The 17,025-nt window shown below is 45.6% G+C and overlaps 1 protein-coding gene and 1 long non-coding RNA gene across 2 annotated transcripts; one reads left to right on the top strand and one right to left on the bottom strand.

Annotated features, from left to right (window-relative positions):
• Positions 1 to 4,740: 4,740 nt before the first annotated feature.
• LOC136503114 (uncharacterized) lies at positions 4,741 to 7,501 on the bottom strand. Its single transcript, XR_010770745.1, has 3 exons — positions 6,731 to 7,501; positions 6,146 to 6,254; positions 4,741 to 5,290 (listed from the first exon to the last, which is right to left on the bottom strand). It is a non-coding gene; the product is annotated as an uncharacterized lncRNA (long non-coding RNA).
• Positions 7,502 to 11,261: 3,760 nt separating this feature from the next.
• LOC136503104 (purple acid phosphatase 17-like) lies at positions 11,262 to 16,081 on the top strand. Its single transcript, XM_066498290.1, has 7 exons — positions 11,262 to 12,126; positions 14,642 to 14,798; positions 14,906 to 15,013; positions 15,124 to 15,251; positions 15,345 to 15,473; positions 15,565 to 15,632; positions 15,719 to 16,081. The coding sequence occupies exons 1-7, from the start codon at positions 11,932 to 11,934 to the stop codon at positions 15,948 to 15,950; spliced, it is 1,017 nt and encodes a 338-aa protein (XP_066354387.1). The 5' UTR covers positions 11,262 to 11,931; the 3' UTR covers positions 15,951 to 16,081.
• The last annotated feature ends 944 nt before the right edge of the window (positions 16,082 to 17,025 follow it).

Genomic DNA, 17,025 nt, shown 5'->3' with positions numbered 1-17,025 from the left:
CATACCTCCACAGCTAGTCCCCGAGCCTGACAGTAAGTGACGTAGTCACATGGTGCTAGGGTCAGAAAGTAGAAGACCATACGAGTAGGCAGTCAGTCCCCGGACGTAGCCTCGAGATGAGAACAAGCACATTCACCGCAAGGTGAAGTGTACCCACTTAGTCCCCGAGTCTGCTGGAAGATGAAGAATGAATCTTGTAGCAGGGTCAAAGAAGTTTGAAAGCTTACCGACGTCGTCTGACATGCGCGTATCAAGACCCCAGACGTGCTGCCCAAGATCAGCACCTTGATCCGAACATCATGGAGCAGCTTGATAGCACACCGACGAGATGTAGCAAGATCCGAGCACCGAGGAGTCCCCGGCGTAGCTGGCGATGTCCGAGTACCGAGGAGCGAGAAGTCCCTGGCGTCGTTGGCGATGTCCGAGCACCGAGGAGCGAGAAATCCCCGGTGTCGCTGGCGATGTCCGAGCACCGAGGAGCGAGGAGTCCCCGGCATCACTGGCGATGACCGAGCACCGAGGAGCAAGGAGTCCTCGGCGAAGCTGTCGAGGTCCGAGCAGCGAGGAGTTCTCGGCGTCGCTGGCGATGTCCGAGCACCGAGGAGCGAGGAGTCCCCGGCGTCGCTGGCGATGTCCGAGCACCGAGGAGTCCATGGCGTAGCTGACGATGTCTGAGCACCGAAGAGTCCCCGACGTAGCTAGCGATGTCTGAGCACCGAGGAGCGAGGAGTCCCCGGCGTAGCTAGCGACTACCGAGCACCGAGGAACAAGGAGTCTCCAACGTCGCTGGCGATGACCGAGCACCGAGGAGCGAGGAGTCCCCGACGATGACTGAGCACCGAGGAGTGAGGAGCCCCCAGCGTCGCTGGCGATGACCGAGCACCAAGGAGCGAGGAGCCCCCGGCGTCGCTGGCGATGTCCGAGCACCGAAGAGGGATGAGTCCCCGGCATCGCTGGCGATGTCCGAGCACCGAGGAGTCCCCAGCGTCGCTGGCGATGACCGAGCACCGAGGAGTCCTCGGCATAGGCGGCGATGTCCAAGCACCGAGGAGTCCCTAGCGAAGCTGGCGATGTCCGAGCACCAAGAAGCGAGGAGTCCCCGGCGCCGCTGGCGATGGCCGAGCGCCGAGGAGTCCCCGGCGTAGGCGACAATGTCCGAGCACCGAGGAGCGAGGAGTCCCCAGCGTCGCTGGCGATGACCGAGCACCGAGGAGCGAGGAGTCCCCGGCGTCGCTGACGATGTCCGAGCACCGAAGAGGGAGGAGTCCCCGACGTCGCTGGCGATGTCCGAGCACCAAGGAGCGAGGAGTCCCCAACGTCGCTGGCGATGACCGAGCACCGAGGAGTCCCCGCGCGTAGGCGGCGATGTTCGAGCACCGAGGAGTCCTCGGCGAAGCTGACGATGTCCGAGCGCCAAGGAGCGAGGAGTCCCCGGCGCCGCTGGCGATGACCGAGCACCGAGGAATCCCCGGCATAGACGGCGATGTTCGAGCACGGAGGAGTCCCAGGCGAAGCTGGCGAGGTCCGAGCACCGAGGAGTCCCCGACGTAGCTGGCGACGTCCGTGCGGTAAAGTGTGCCCACTTACTCCTCGAGCACAAAGAAACCGAGCGCTGAGGAGTCATCGGCGTCGCTGGCGATGAAGCACGAGCGACGAACAGTCTGGTCAACTGGTCAGCAACGAAGTGAGCATTGAGTAGAAGTGACCGACGAACAGTCCGACCAATTGGTCGGTGATGGAGTCCATGAACCGAGCGGTCTGACCAGTTGATCGGTGGAGAAGCCCGAGCACCAGGTGGTCCGATCACCTAGACGATGACCCTGCAATACAAACATGTAGAACGGGTAGTACATGATGAAAAAATATATGAACTCCGGAGAAAAAATAGCGTATGTAGCTTGACGATCAATTGGAGCGAAAATGCATTTAATATAAATAGCCTGAACAGTTAGTGTGTAGCTGAGTCTCCAGCCCTAGCTAGCCTGTTAACCATAACGCAGAGCGCGGAGCCCATGCACGTGTAGGAGGAACAAGCGTCACTAAGGAGCCGCTGCCGACCACCCATGATGCAGAGGGCAGACGCTCGTGCACGTGTAGAGAGGAGCCGGAGACAGGGCCGTCTCTGGAGGCGTCCGAGCATCAACAGGACTGTTCGGGGGTTCGAAAAATTGTTTGGAGAGCAAACATAGAGAAAACATCTCGGAGAAACGTCATGGCGATATACGAAGATTGGAGAATATTTAGAAGAATATTAAAACATGACTTAGCTTTAGACAGAAAGTCTGATCGGCGAGAGGATGTACGTCTTCAACCTGGTCGACGAATCTGCCCCTCAGGGCATGTTAGTAAGCGGCGACGGCGTTGGTGAACCCAAAGGGTAGGGCCGTAACCCTTGGAGTTTCCCGAGCAGCCTCCGATAGATCTGGATCGGAGGGTGGTCGGCGCTGAACTAGAGTGCCCAGAGCCGATTCGATGATGGAGGCAATCGGCGAGCTTCAGAATGACCCGGTCGATGGATTCGATCAGATCGTTATTGTTGACCTGCCTCCTCTGGTAGCGAGGAAGCGGACGACGGGTCATTGATGAAGGCGACATCAGAAGTAGTTCCAAGATCGGATCTGCACTTGCGGGTGTGGGGGTGGTCGATGCAGAACCGATCTGCACCGGCTCGAGGGGCTCTCCGACTCTGTCAGCGTTGATGACCCACGAGATGAATCCGATCGTGAAGATCCAGCTGGGCTGTGGAAGGGACGAAGAGCTTGCGAAAAAAACCATCTTGTTCGACAAGAAAATAGCACGCACACCCCTACCTGACGCGCCAACTGTCGACAGAATATCATCGATGGTACTCCGAGGGGTATCCCACGAAGGTAGATTGATCAGTAGGAGAGCGTGAAATCAAGAACAAGAAGGCAACAAAGACACACGAGTTAGACAGGTTCAGGCTATCAGTATGACATAATACCATACTCCTGTGGTCTGTTGGTTTGTATTAGCTATCGTATGATATTGCGTGTCCGCATATGTATGTATCTTGATGTAGCCTGTCCGCTAGAGGACCCCTACCTCTCCTTATATAGTCTGGAGGGGTAGGGTTATAAAGAAAGTAGCCTATTTGATACTATACAATATCTTGTGGTGCACGCCGAACAGCGCCGTGCACGCCATGATCTTGTGGGCTGGACCACCTTTGATGGTGCGGCCCATGCCTTGTCTTGTGTATACCGGGGGCCATACCTCCACACATCTCCATCCACACATCTAGATGCATAATGAAAAATAAAGAGTTAAATACACCAGCGGCCCTCGAACTTGTAGGCGTATGTCACATAGGTCCATGAACTTAGAAAATGTATTTCTGAATCACTAAACTTGTTAAGTGGTGCACTGTAGGCCCATACCAGCCACGTGCACATTTTTTGCTGACGTGGCATGCTAGTATGACATATAAATGCACCAGCGGCCCTCGAACTTGTAGGCTTATGTCACATAGGTCCATGAACTTGGAAAATGCATTTCTGAGTCACTAAACTTGTTAAATGGTGCACCGCAGGCCCATACCAGCCACGTGCACATTTTTTGCTGACGTGGCATGCTAGTATGACATATAATTTTCATTTAACCCTTCACATCTATTTTTCTCATAAAAAATAGACCCCAGCGCCCACCCTGCTCACGAACACACCGAGCCGACACAGACCACGGAGCCTCGCCTTCGTCGCGACTGCTCTGCCACCGTTCCCACGCTTGCTCCGCTGTGCAGGTCTCTTCCTCCAGGCCGGCGAGCAGTTTTGACACACGGGACTGCTCCGCCCCGCTCTCGCACTCGGACCAGGCGTGCGGCCCCGTGCACTGCTCCGTAGTCTGCGTCGGCTCGGTGTGTTCGTGAGCAGGGTGGGCGTTGGGGTCTATTTTTTATGAGAAAAATAGATGTGAGAGGTTAAATAAAAATTATGTCATACTATCATGCCACGTCAGCAAAAAAATGTGCACGCGGCTGATATGGGCCTACGGTGCACCACTTAACAAATTTAGTGACCCAAAAATACATTTTCCAAGTTCATGGACCTATGTAACACACGCCTACAAGTTCGAGGGCCGCTGGTGCATTTATATGTCATACTAGCATGCCACATCAGCAAAAAATGTGCACGTGGCTGGTATGAGCCTACGGTGCACCACTTAACAAGTTTAGTGACCCAGAAATGCATTTTCTAAGTTCATGGACCTATGTGACACACGCCTACAAGTTCGAGGACCGCTGGTGCATTTAACACAAAAATAAAACAGGATACTAATTTTTTGACCAAGAACTCTGGCACTACAATAAATTGTGGTTTAACTCCTTTTCATAATCAGTCTTCGGGGAGAAAAAAAACTCCTTGGCATAAGCTTCGCTTCTCACAGGCACTGTGGCTGCATTTTTCTTATCAAATCATACATTGCTTCCACCAAGTGCTCTGCAAGTAAACATGAGGGAAACCATTAGCAGGTAGAGAATGAATGAAGCCAACAATATTGTGCCATTCTGACACTACTACAGCACAAATTAGTTTGCATCAAACTAATCTAGTGCTAATTAGTACGGGAAGAGACATAATTAATCTTGCGCTTGAGCCAAATAAAGCGAACAGTTTGGTTTTTTGTTTTCATGAATATCTCCCTATTTATCTCAGTTTTGAAGATATCCAAAGCATACGACTTCCCATCAGTAGTAAGTCCAACCATTGAGTCCACTTAATCAAGACACTTATGAAATGAAAATTCTTCGTCTTGCCTCTTCTTTTCATTGAGAGCTTCCATGGTTTTGCTTCTTTGCCTCTTCTTAAACTCCACATAATCCTCAATAGCAGAACCAATATGACTTTGCTTACGCTTTTTCCCACCACTTGCTCCTTGCACAAAATCTTGATTGAGCGGGGCAGATTGAGCTTCATTATCGGCTTCATTATGTGCACTTGAGACATACAGCCCATCAAAACTAGCAGGATTTGTACCAAAGTCAGGCATTTCTAGAGGAGCAAGTGGAGCATGAGGAGCAACTGGAGCATGAGGAGGAGGTTCTAAATATCTCAGCCTCCATCCTAAATTCTTCCTTGCACCAATTCTCGTGTCCTTCAAGGACCTCTTTAACTTTTTTAGCACCAGTAACAGAAGACGTGTGCTCAGGTGTTTCCTTTTCTTGGAGAAAGGGCACAACAGCAGGGAGAAGAATAAAGAATAGCTCATCATCTTCTTCTTCTTGTTCCAACAAAAAATTCCTAGCATCCTCCTCCCAAGAGGCCATCATCTAGTGTTACATATATAAAATTATATCATTACATATATAAACAAGTAGAGAAAACAAGTGTTAAAAGTCTAAATAAGTCAGAAGCGCCTTATCATTTTTTATAGCATTCTACAGCAGCACCCAATCATTTTTATAGCATTCTACAGCAGCACCTAATCATCCAGGCAGCACCTACTCATCCAGGCATGTATGCATGAGGGCCATTCAATAAAAAAAACAGAGCAGTACATTGTATTAAAGCTGCAAGTTTGGTGGGTCCATGGAAGTTAACCAAAAAAACAGCAAACCACATATATAGGAATAGTACTATATAAGAAAAAAAAACTTATACTAGATTACTAGGTGGAGGTGGAGTCATCAAGCCTGCAAGTTTGGTGGGTCCATGGAAGTTAACCAAAAAAACAGCAAACCACATATATAGGAATAGTACTATATAAGTAAAAAAAAGAACTTATACTAGATTACTAGGTGGAGGTGGAATCATCAAGCCTAAAGAAACAAGAATGTCATTCAAGATCATTCACTTAAAAAAAACAGAAAGACAATTCAGTTAACAGCAAATGTCATTCAATATCATTCAGTTAACAGCACTAGGAGTTCTCCACTTGCTGGTCCACTAACATGTAACCAACTACACCTGTCAATGCTCAAAAATTCAAGTATATTCAAACCTACTTGAACCCAATTTTAGTAACCTATGGCTTTTTTTTATAGATAAAGAGTAACATATGGCTTACTGAACCAGCATCAAACACACATAAATGTTCAAAACTTGAAGATTGAATATAAAACCCAATAAAAGCAATTCATCAGTAACCTGACAATAAAAAACAAGAACATGCAGTAACATCGTGCCTGTATGGCTGTATGGGATTGAACCAGGCGTATAGCCGGCAGATGCAAAGCTGCTGCCAACTGAGATGTCTTCAGCAGCAATGCTGCAGCAAGTAGAATTCCGGCGACCCTGCAGGAGACAGCGATTAAAAAAACAAGTGTTAAAAGTTTGAAGAAGTCAAAGCATGTACACATTAGCAAACTGTTACTCCTACTAATCTGAAGTATTCTGCAGTAGGTACCAAATAGACAGCAGTACACATGTTCAGGATCATTGATCACTTGATTACTAGTCTAGTATACTGGTAGATGTTATGATATTGGATTTCACATTCCATGATATTACTAAAGCCAATCGCTACTTGTTAAGGACTTAGAAGGCTTCAGGGGAAAGAAATCAATAATACAATTCAAGATACGCATACTACTAGGATTAATCATTACTGCATAGCAGGTGACCATTACCGGTTCCAAAACCATCGTCCTACTTTGACAATGTGTGAGCGGCTTTTATCTACGTAAGAACAAAATAAAACGAGAGAATTACATGTATGGCCTCCAAAAAAAAGTGTCTTTCTTCTATGGCCTCATTTTTTTCGAACTTACCCCAAAAACGAAATTCCCTTACTTATGGCCTTCTGTCCATTTCTGTTAGGCTTCACCGTTAAATCTCTCATCTCAGATACGTGAAATGTCCAAACTACCCTTCCTTCTTTCCCTCCACTACACAGACCGCTTCTCGAATCGCATCGGGGAAGAAAAAAAGTAGACTGAGGCGGAGGCCACCGAGCCATGGCCGACGACCCTTACTCCCTAGGCTTCCCGTCGCCGGCGGATAGCGGTGCGGTGCCGGATCCGGCCCGGCGCGGGAACCAGCCCGCGCGCAGCCGACTGTGCGTGGCCGCAGACAACCGCGCCGGAGGTCGTCCTGGGTCGCGAGGAGGCAAGGGGAGGCGCCCGCGAGGCCACAGCAGCTTGCCCGGCGGCCGGCCGTGGCCACCCCGGCTCGGCGGCTGAAGAGGGCCCGCGAGGAGGAGGCAAGGGGAAGCAAACGCGAGGCCGCAGCAGTTTCGTTTCAGTCAGTAACTGTATATTTGCATGTTCTTAGGTGAACACTCTTGTGACGCTCTGCATGCTAATCGTAAGGTGGAAAAGGGCAGAGCTCAGGCATCGTGCGCAGCAGGCTCGTAACAAGCAAGACTGATCTTAACTTGCATGTATGTAATTTGGTGGCTAGTAGGAAAGTCGCTTTCTTGGTACAATTGGTCTAACCGAAAATCATGTTCCTGGAACGGTGTTCATTTTGATAGTAGAATATAACATTCAAAGATGGTCCGATTTTGCTCTTGTGGACCTTCTGGTGCGCAGATGACCATTCATTACTGCATCTGGTGTTGGCATATAAGCTAATTTCTGATGTTTCTGGCCAGTTCAAAATCTTTTCTCATGTATGCAAATTTATGTGTGAACCTATGGTGAATTGCAATGCATTTGTGCAAATCTAAAACAGAGAGACTAAATTCTACATTTTTTGCTAGAGGTAAAATAGTCATTTTACCCCTCACTTAACACCGTCAAGTGTCTGAAATGGACGGAAGGCCATATAAGTAAGAGAATTTCGTTTTGGGGCCTTATAGGTAAGTTCGAAAAAAAAAAGGCCATGGAAGGAAGACACACTTTTTTGGAGGCCATACAGGTAATTCTCTCAAATAAAACAGGAGCTTTTATCCTTTCTCTGTTCTTCCAGAAATGTAACACAGAAACAAATCGCACTTGGCCACTTGCACTCAGCACCGGTTGCTGATCAGACAGGCATTGAAATCCTGATTACAACCCCTCGATTTTTTTTTTTTTGAATCATGATAAAATCCCTCAGACTCATAAATGGAAAGGAGGCAAGGAGCTGATGAATCTTTAGTTAGATTATGCAATTGACAGTAGAATTTGGCACAAGCGTCTGGTCTGAACATTTGACTCTGTTATCCAGTTGGGTAACTTGGGTTCATATACAAAGATTTTTAAGAAAGCGAAACAGTACAGAACTACAGACGATAGATGTTTCTTTTCTTTATGTGAAAGAAAGATTTAAAAAAAGATGGATTGGCCTGCATGTATTATTTAGTCTGAGTTTGTGCTATTCAATACTCCCTCCGTCCATTAGTCTCCTTCGCCTAAGCAAAAAAAAAAAAAATCCAATAGTCTCCCTCGTCTAAGTTTGTCTCCCCTATTTTTCTTTGTTTCCTGCGCTCAATACTCCTCGTATGCCAAGCCGAATAAATATGTTGCCGCACTCCCATTGAGATCTGTTAGCTTCCCTCTGTCAAGTACGCTTTTCATGCAGAGGCATACAGCATGCAACAATTGCATGTGGGATAACGGTGTTTGCATCTGTTTAGTATACTTTACTACTCGAGAAAACAAACAGACGCTGGGCATTAAAGGGAGAGCTGAGATTAAAGGAAAATCTGCACGCCCCAACTCTTCCTTGGTCACTGTGCATGAGACTTAGGGTTTGTTTAGTTCCATGGGACTAGAGACTACTTTTTAGTCCCTTTTAACCAAATAGAAGGGGCTACTAGAGTGACTTTTAGTCTCTAGTCCACTAGTCCCTTGGGAGAGGTTTTTTAGACTAATGGATCAACTTTACAGCCCTTATCCCTACCTCTCTCTCCTCCCTCACCTCTGTCCAAAGAAAGAAGAAGGATATTTTAGTCTTTGTTCAGCCCTTTAGTCTCTTTTAGTCCCTGAACCAAACATGTTATTTAATCCCTCTTTTTGTCCTCGTTTAGTCTCTAGTCCGTGGAACCAAACAGGGCCTTATACGATGGAGACTGATGGACGAAGTAACATCATATTAGCGAAAGCCCATACTTATCTTTAGGTGTCAAAATTCATCCGTGAATCTGTGGTTGATAGTAGAACTAGTTATACATTGTACATCTCCTTAAAAAACTACGGACTGCAGTACTGATTGATGAGTATCAATCAACCAATTCTATTATATAAGTTCCATGGGCCAGAAGAAGTGAAAGTTGAGTACTGCTGCAATCACTATCAGTCAATCAAAAAGACTACAAATTGTATCTAGCTAACAGGTCTTAAAATAGTTTGAGAGCTGCAGGCAGCCAGGAACAATGGAGATGCGGGTGAAACCCTAGCGGGTCGAGAAACTACTGCAGGTAAGGAGAGGCGCACTGACCTTCTACATGGATGGGAATGGCGGTGGAGATGGCGACGGCGGACGAGGAACGAGGCGGTGGTGGTGGTGGAGGAACGAGGTGGCGGCGGTGGAGGAGCGCCCGAGCGACCCCCCGCGTCGCTCGTCCGGTCGTCCCCAGTCTAGCACGCACGGCAGAGACGGAGACAGTGAGCGCTGCCGATGTGAATAGGCCGGGGACGGTTCCACGGGGCAATCGAGAGTAAAGATGGCAACGGGTACCCAAAACTCGAGTACCCGACGGGTTTTACCCGATAAGGAGGCGGGTATGGAAGACATTTTGCACCCGCGGGTATGTTATTGGACGAATTCTTGTACCCATCGGGTATACGGGTACGGGTGTGGGTGTGGGTGTATACTACCTATACCCGCAAACCCACGGGTAAAAAAATCTGCATAAATAATATCCAACCTCTGCAATTTTAGCCCATATAAGCATATAGTCCATATTTGACCCATATAAGCATATGAGTATATATATTCCAGAACTCTCTTATAACCTGTGTGGTCTCTCTTTAATTCATGGTAGATGAATCCATGTGAACTTGTAATATTTAGTATGTGCTGCAACTATTGGAACTAGTGGCTGAACTTGAAAAGTGGGAAGGCTGGTGTGTGCTACTTTTAAGCACACATTTAATTTGTAGTTTGCTGGAATGAACCAATGAGGCATCTGATCTATTTCAACTAGCTTGACCTGGATATATTTCTGTTTTGCTGCTCTATTGTTGATTTGTTTTGCTGGAAGCTATTATATTTTGGTGTGTGAACTCGGGTATATTGTTGGGTGCGGGTTACCCGTCGGGTAAGAATTACCTGTCGGGTGCGGGTATGGAATGAATTTTCTACCCGCCTACGGGTATGGGTAACCCGACGGGTAAGATTTTGATCTGGCGGGTGCGGGTACGGGTGGCCAGTACCATCGGGTACGTACCCGTTGCCATTTTGAATCGAGAGGAATCTGGACTGAAACCGCTGCGTGACGGGCTTTCAAAGACACAGCGAAGATGGCCCGTGGAAAAATTCCGCGTGGGCTTCCACCGCAGGGAAAAGGCCGGGTTCAATGGAGATTTATTTATATTTAACAAGTATAAACCTAAATAAAATCTAAAATCTATAACTAAGTTGTACATGATTCAATGGGTATGAAAGTTTTACTATAATTTAAGCATACAATAATTAGCCCACCATAAAAATTTCACCATAATTAGACCACAGAAACTACAGCTATGAATTATTCCAATTAATTACATAAAAGCATAGATCTAAAGCCACAGCAAAAACTTTGTACTAAACCATACCATATTATATGTTCACTGTATAGATCTACTCATGTGGAGTCCAACAAAATTAAATTTTCTATTTTATGATTTTTCTGTGATTTACTATGATTTTTTAAAGATTCATTCGAAATAAATAAAAAAGAAAAAGACAAAACCATCTTCAAAACTGCTTATAACAGGGTCAGGGAGGTAAGATGGACGGTTTAAAAAGTTAAGGGGGGTGTTTTATCCGATTTTAGAGTTTAGAATGAAAAAACGGACTTTCGCAAAAATTAAGGCAGGTAACGTCAAACTATCGCAAAGCCCGTGGCACTCAACCATGCCGATGATTCTAAAAAAAAACTCAACCATGCCGAACAAGTAGCCTTATTACCCTGGCTGGCCTCTACACGAGTAGTAGGCGAGTAGCGGCCGCCGCGCGCTCCCCACGGCACCAAAGAATATCCAACGCATCAAGCGACTTCTCGGAACATGTACCTGGAATATTCGCTGTCGCAGCGGATCGAGAACTGCAGCATCAAGGCATGAACATGTGTACTCGTAGCTAATATCCTTATGCAAAACAGATTTTCTAGCTATGGGTATATATATCTACTACTAGTACGTGCTAACTTGGCACTATTCAAAGCAGAGAGCAGGTAAACAGAGCGACGTACATGCGCGTAGTCCCATCCTAGTCCTAGATACTGAAATAGCAGGGTTCGCATCCTTTTGCCGATTCTTAGCTGCCCGAGAATATGCCATCACCGCCCGATCCCGATCGATGGAGCCTAGCGGCAGCCGGCATGGTCCGGTCGCACGGTTCCGCACATGGCGATCCGTCTTCTTTCGCCCGCCGCCAGGCTCAGCGATTGGCCCCTCCGATCCTCGCCCTACGCCCTTGGACTGTAGTCCCTGTGCACTACGGGTGATCATGTTCGCACGGTTCCGCACATCGACGAGTTCTGTAACGGTAAGGGATGTCTGGCACGAGCGAAAACAGTGGAAAATCCTGGGCGTCACCGTCCACCGATCCAGCCAACCCGGCCGAGTGCCACCCACTCCACGGCGCCGATAATGCAAGTGCGCCGTGAGGGCGCGGATGCCAGGAAACTAACGAGAAACCCGCCAACAACTTAACTACTATGAGAGCCTCCAAAGTCCAAACCTCTCTGTTTCGGGCCCTCCGTCCCCGGCGTCTCATAGGCCATACCATAATCCCCTCCCCGTACGTTGTGTGCCACAGCTATCTATATATATGAGATCCGCCGGCGCCTGGGCCATCGTCTCATCCTCCTGCCTGGTCTTTCTTCGAGGCGCCCCGGGCCATGGCGAACGGCACTCCTGCCAACATGAGCTTGGTCCTCGCGTTCGTGGCTGTGGCCGCGCTCTGTTGCGCGCCGGGCGCCGCGGAGTTGCCCCGGCTGGAGCACCCGGCCAACAACGATGGCTCCCTGAAGCTGCTCGTCGTCGGGGACTGGGGACGCAAGGGGACTCACAACCAGTCCCGGGTCGCCGAGCAGGTAACAGCGCCATCTTATACATTCCGAGCTCCGATTACTGCAAGAAATTATTAGTGTGTTCAAACACCTTGGCCTTCAAGGTCGTTACTGTTTGTTTCATCAAAGTAGGACATTTGTTTGCCCGCCGTGAAAGGAGGATCTGTTCCCTACTCATGTAGTCCTACGTCGCCATATGCCGATTCATCCTTGTTTAGTACGGAGTATACCTGAAATGGTCTGCTGCCGAGACTGTTCTCCGTCTTCTGCGTGCGTCGGAATGCATGATGCTGGATCAGGCTAAGCAGATATTGATTAGTTTGTACTTTGTACGTAATTAAACCAAATTTGACTATTCATATTTATTAATATATAGTAATTGACAGCTCGACACTCATTTAAGTGATTCCGAAAAACTGACAAGCACATGCTGCCTCCTTATTAATTATTAGTCAAGTATTCCGTCCGTTTTTTTACGTGTCATATACTCCTTTTTTTCTACATGTTGTATTAGGTTTGTTCTAAGTTAAATATTCCTATTGACCATCAATTTCAAAAAAAAAATGTATAAGTGAACAACATAAGATTTATGTTTTTAGATTCACTATGAGAAATAATATCATAATATATAGCTCACATGTTGTGAAACTAGAAGGATTTTTTTAAAACAAATGATCAAAGTTAGAAATGTTTGACTTAGGCAAACCTAATACAAGTAAAAAACGGAGAGAGTAGTAGTCACATCCATTTTCTTGTCAACCCCGCTGGCAAATTGTACCACCAACAAACTATAGGCTAACCACACTTGCTCTTTGTCAAAAAAAGACATCACACTCTAGTTTTGTCCTAAATAAAGATATTTTAATATTGATTGAGTTTATAAAGAAGACTATGAATATTTATGACGATAAATAGTATATACTATGCAAATACATTCAATAAAATTAATGATGGTTAAGATAGTTTGATCTATGTCAAAAGAACCGGAATGATATTTTTTTGGAAGCATGGAGTAATAATGCCCTATTAATATTACTTTGTTGAACTAGCGAGTTATACACTAAACCAACTCCAATACTGGGGAAATACAAAATTTGGACATTGGAACGATTCTACTAACAAATAACCTTCACCACTAGCTTTTAGGGATGGAAAATAGAATCGATGCCTGAATTATTTGACATTCATACATCCTAAAACTTATAATATGGATAACCGTATCCGTATTCATTTGTAATGTGGATACTAAATGGATGTATTCAAATTTGTTTTTCAGTATGTTTTCTCTATCTGATTCCAAGATTCGTATTTGACAAGAATATGGAATATCCGATATTTATTCGTATCCACAAAGAATAAGATAGAACGAATCTATTTAAAAGTTTTCTCTCCAAGAATAGTGACTAATTATTTAATTTTAATATTATTAGTTATGATTGAAACTATTTAATAGTATATTTATAAATAACTTTTAACCTTAACTTAATATTATTAGAGGACGTACCCAGTGCAGAGAGCTCCCGCTCTGTGCGGGGTCTGGGGAATGGTGTTAGTGGTAAGCTTTACCCTCGCCTGTGCAATGCGAGGAGACCGCGACTCGAACCCGGAACCTTCCGGTCATAGGCGATAAGACTCTACCGCTTGCACCAGGCCCGCCTTTCAACTTAATATTATTAATGATACATAAATATTAGACTAATTTTAGTATTTTCTAATTTAGTTTAAACCTAACATAATTTTTGTTGTAAATTATTTTAATACTTTAATTTATTTATTTTACTTATGTCAATTATTTTATATCATTTATAATTTTATGAAAATATTATATGAAAATGATTGATTAATTGGTATATTTAATTATTAAATATTTATTCATAACTATAATATTTAATGGGTTATCTTTGTCTATGTTATATATGTGCATACTTTAATCTCTACTTGTGTAATATTTTGTAATTACGAAAACAGTGATAAAACAAAATAGCTATTTGTTGCCTACTGTTCTTATTTGAATTTCTTCACTTGACCTATATTTTATTAAATATTATCCATTATAATTTAGTTCACTTCGGCATTGGATATTATTATAAGTGTATTTTGATTTTATTTCACTCTGGTTAGTGATGAACTTAGTAGTAAAATTTGATGAATTTAACAATATCCACTTTGAATACAATTGAATAAATATCAGAATAGAAATCTGAATCAGAGATATTCGTTTTGTATTCATATTTGAAATTCAAATTTGAATTAAAATCTAGTAAAAAGGTGATATGCGGATCTTATTCCATGGGAATCTAATCCGTTTCCATCCCTACCAACTTTTTTGATGGTGCGTACATTTATCAAATCGTTAAACTACAAATACCATGATAATGTTATTTGCAATGACTATTTTCATACCATTTTACAAAGTCGCATCCAAATATTTCTACATGCTTTGATAGTAATATTTTTGTGGTGACACCTTTACCATGTTCATTCATAATACCAACAGCTTCTGACTGGAGAAATTTGCAATCAACCTTTTTTTATGTAGATGGGAAGGGTCGGGCAGAAGCTCGGCATCGACTTTGTTATATCCACCGGGGACAACTTCTACAAGAACGGCCTCAAGGGCGTGCATGACCAGGCATTTGAAGAATCGTTCACGGATATCTACACCGCTAAAAGCTTACAGAAGCCATGGTACTTAGGTAATTAATCCTCCATGTTCTTCCACCATTTGCCTTGGCTATTACCATTTGGCATGAACGACCGGTGACGAGATTTAAGTGAACTAAAACTGTATTATCCTTTTCAGTTCTAGGAAATCATGACTACAGGGGCAATGCACTCGCACAGCTTAGCCCAGTCTTGAGAAAGATCGACGACCGATTCATTTGCATGAGATCGTTCATCGTTAACGCAGGTACAAAAAAACGTAATCCATTTGAACCTGGAGAGGATTGCTAATCTCCAAATAAAACTGCAACAAGGCAAGCAAGACTGAATGTCTGGCATCATTCCTAATCTTGTCAGAACTTGTGGATTTTTTCTTTCTCGACACCACTCCGTTCCAACTGGAGTACTGGACTCACCCTGGCAAGCATCATTATGACTGGAGAGGTGTGGCACCTCGAGGCAAATACATAGCCAATTTGCTGAAGGTGCGCACTCGGAACACATTCAGATCAGTGCGCGAAAAAGCTGCATATGAAAGCAAACTCGTTTTCTAACTTTTTTTTTATTGTGCAATGCAGCATCTGGATGAGGCTATGAAAAAATCAACTGCAAGGTGGAAGATTGTTGTTGGGCATCACACTATGAGGAGTGTCAGTGAGCATGGGGACACCGAGGAGCTTCTGAAACTACTACTTCCAGTCCTCAAGGTTACATTTCAGAAGCTGCCTCAATTGGTCTGAACATTCAGAAAGGTCCCTAATAACAGTATTTTTTTTGTGAAAATTTCACACCATTCAGGACAATGGCGTCGACTTCTACATCAATGGGCATGATCACTGCCTGGAACACATTAGCAGCAGAGACAGGTGCAGAGACGAATTCAAGTAGAATATGAGCAGTTCCGTTTCCATGGTACTAAACCCGGTGCAATTCCTTCTGCTGTTTCATTCAGTCCGCTCCAGTATTTCACGAGCGGAGGCGGTTCGAAGGCATGGAGAGGAATCTTGCGTCCAAACAAGGACGAGCTCCGGTTCTTCTACGACGGGCAAGGGTTCATGTCCCTCCAGCTGGACCAAGACCAGGCTCACTTCATCTTTTACGACGTTTTCGGGACCATACTGTACCAGTGGAACTCAAGCAAAACCAGACATCCCAAGCCCTCCACCTTTCTCGATGAGCAATAAATCGGATTGTTTGCGCTATATATTGATCTGTACAAAACATCGCCGTCACGTATGTCAAAGGCTGAGGCTATGGATCCGTGAGATTGGAGAGATTGGTACGGACCATGCATGAAAAGAGGAGCACGGAGCAGGAGGGAAGGAAAGCGTCCGGTTTCAGTCATTTCTAGATGTAGCAGGTCGGTCGTAACGGATCACTTCCCGTCTGTACTGTCCAACATCCTGTTGGAAGCTTGCGCCGGCCTTGCAAGCAAGACTAATCTTGCTCGTAATGAGTCACCAAACATTTTGCTTTTGCTCCTGAAACTCACACTGCGTCAGCGCCTTCGTCCAGAAATGCAGAAGTTTTCTGCTCCAAAACGCAAGAGAAATTTCAGGTACAACACTGCAATTATGCAGCTGACGGCACATGGGCACGGTATTGTTGGTCCTACAGGCAAAGCTCCTTTCTGTCTCTCGCTTTCCTTTTCTAGTCTAAGATAAGAGAAGATATACCATACGATTCATTCTATATTGGCAATGCACGCGAGCACCAACTTGCTTTCGTATCTAATAATCTACAGTTGAGGCAACGTGATCCTGCCAGTTCACGGCCTTCGCCGGTTCTTACCTGTCCGAGCTGTGAGCTCTGATCCGGCCAAGAAAACAATCAATAGAGCGAACACACGGTGGCTGGTCCACATTTTTTTAATTAATAGAGCGAAACACGGCCGCAGGCGCGCGAAAAGCTCCAAGCTGCTGCCTGTAGTGATCGAGCACACGGTGAGCTGATTCGGAAGGAACCCACCCAGACCCAGGTCATCAGTCATGACTCATGACCGCCCATCACTCCAGTAGGCTGGCTCACGGCTCACCCCGCCACTCCACTCCATGGATTGGAAGCACATGGATCGCGCGCCCAATAATGCGAGCACACCCCATGGATCATCGCATTATCCCGGCTTTTCTGTCTTTTCTCGACGCCGCTTTCCATTATCGCTCGCTCGCTCGCTGCCTGTGGATGACACGCAAGCGAAACTGTTTCGACGTCTCCAACCGCGACAAGCAGCGGCGGATCTACAGCGCGCGCTGGGGGGCT

The sequence above is a fragment of the Miscanthus floridulus genome, chromosome 1 (genome assembly GCF_019320115.1).
Source record: "Miscanthus floridulus cultivar M001 chromosome 1, ASM1932011v1, whole genome shotgun sequence".
NCBI classification, from domain to species: domain Eukaryota; kingdom Viridiplantae; phylum Streptophyta; class Magnoliopsida; order Poales; family Poaceae; genus Miscanthus; species Miscanthus floridulus.
This window is presented reverse-complemented; position numbering and strand designations above follow the sequence as displayed.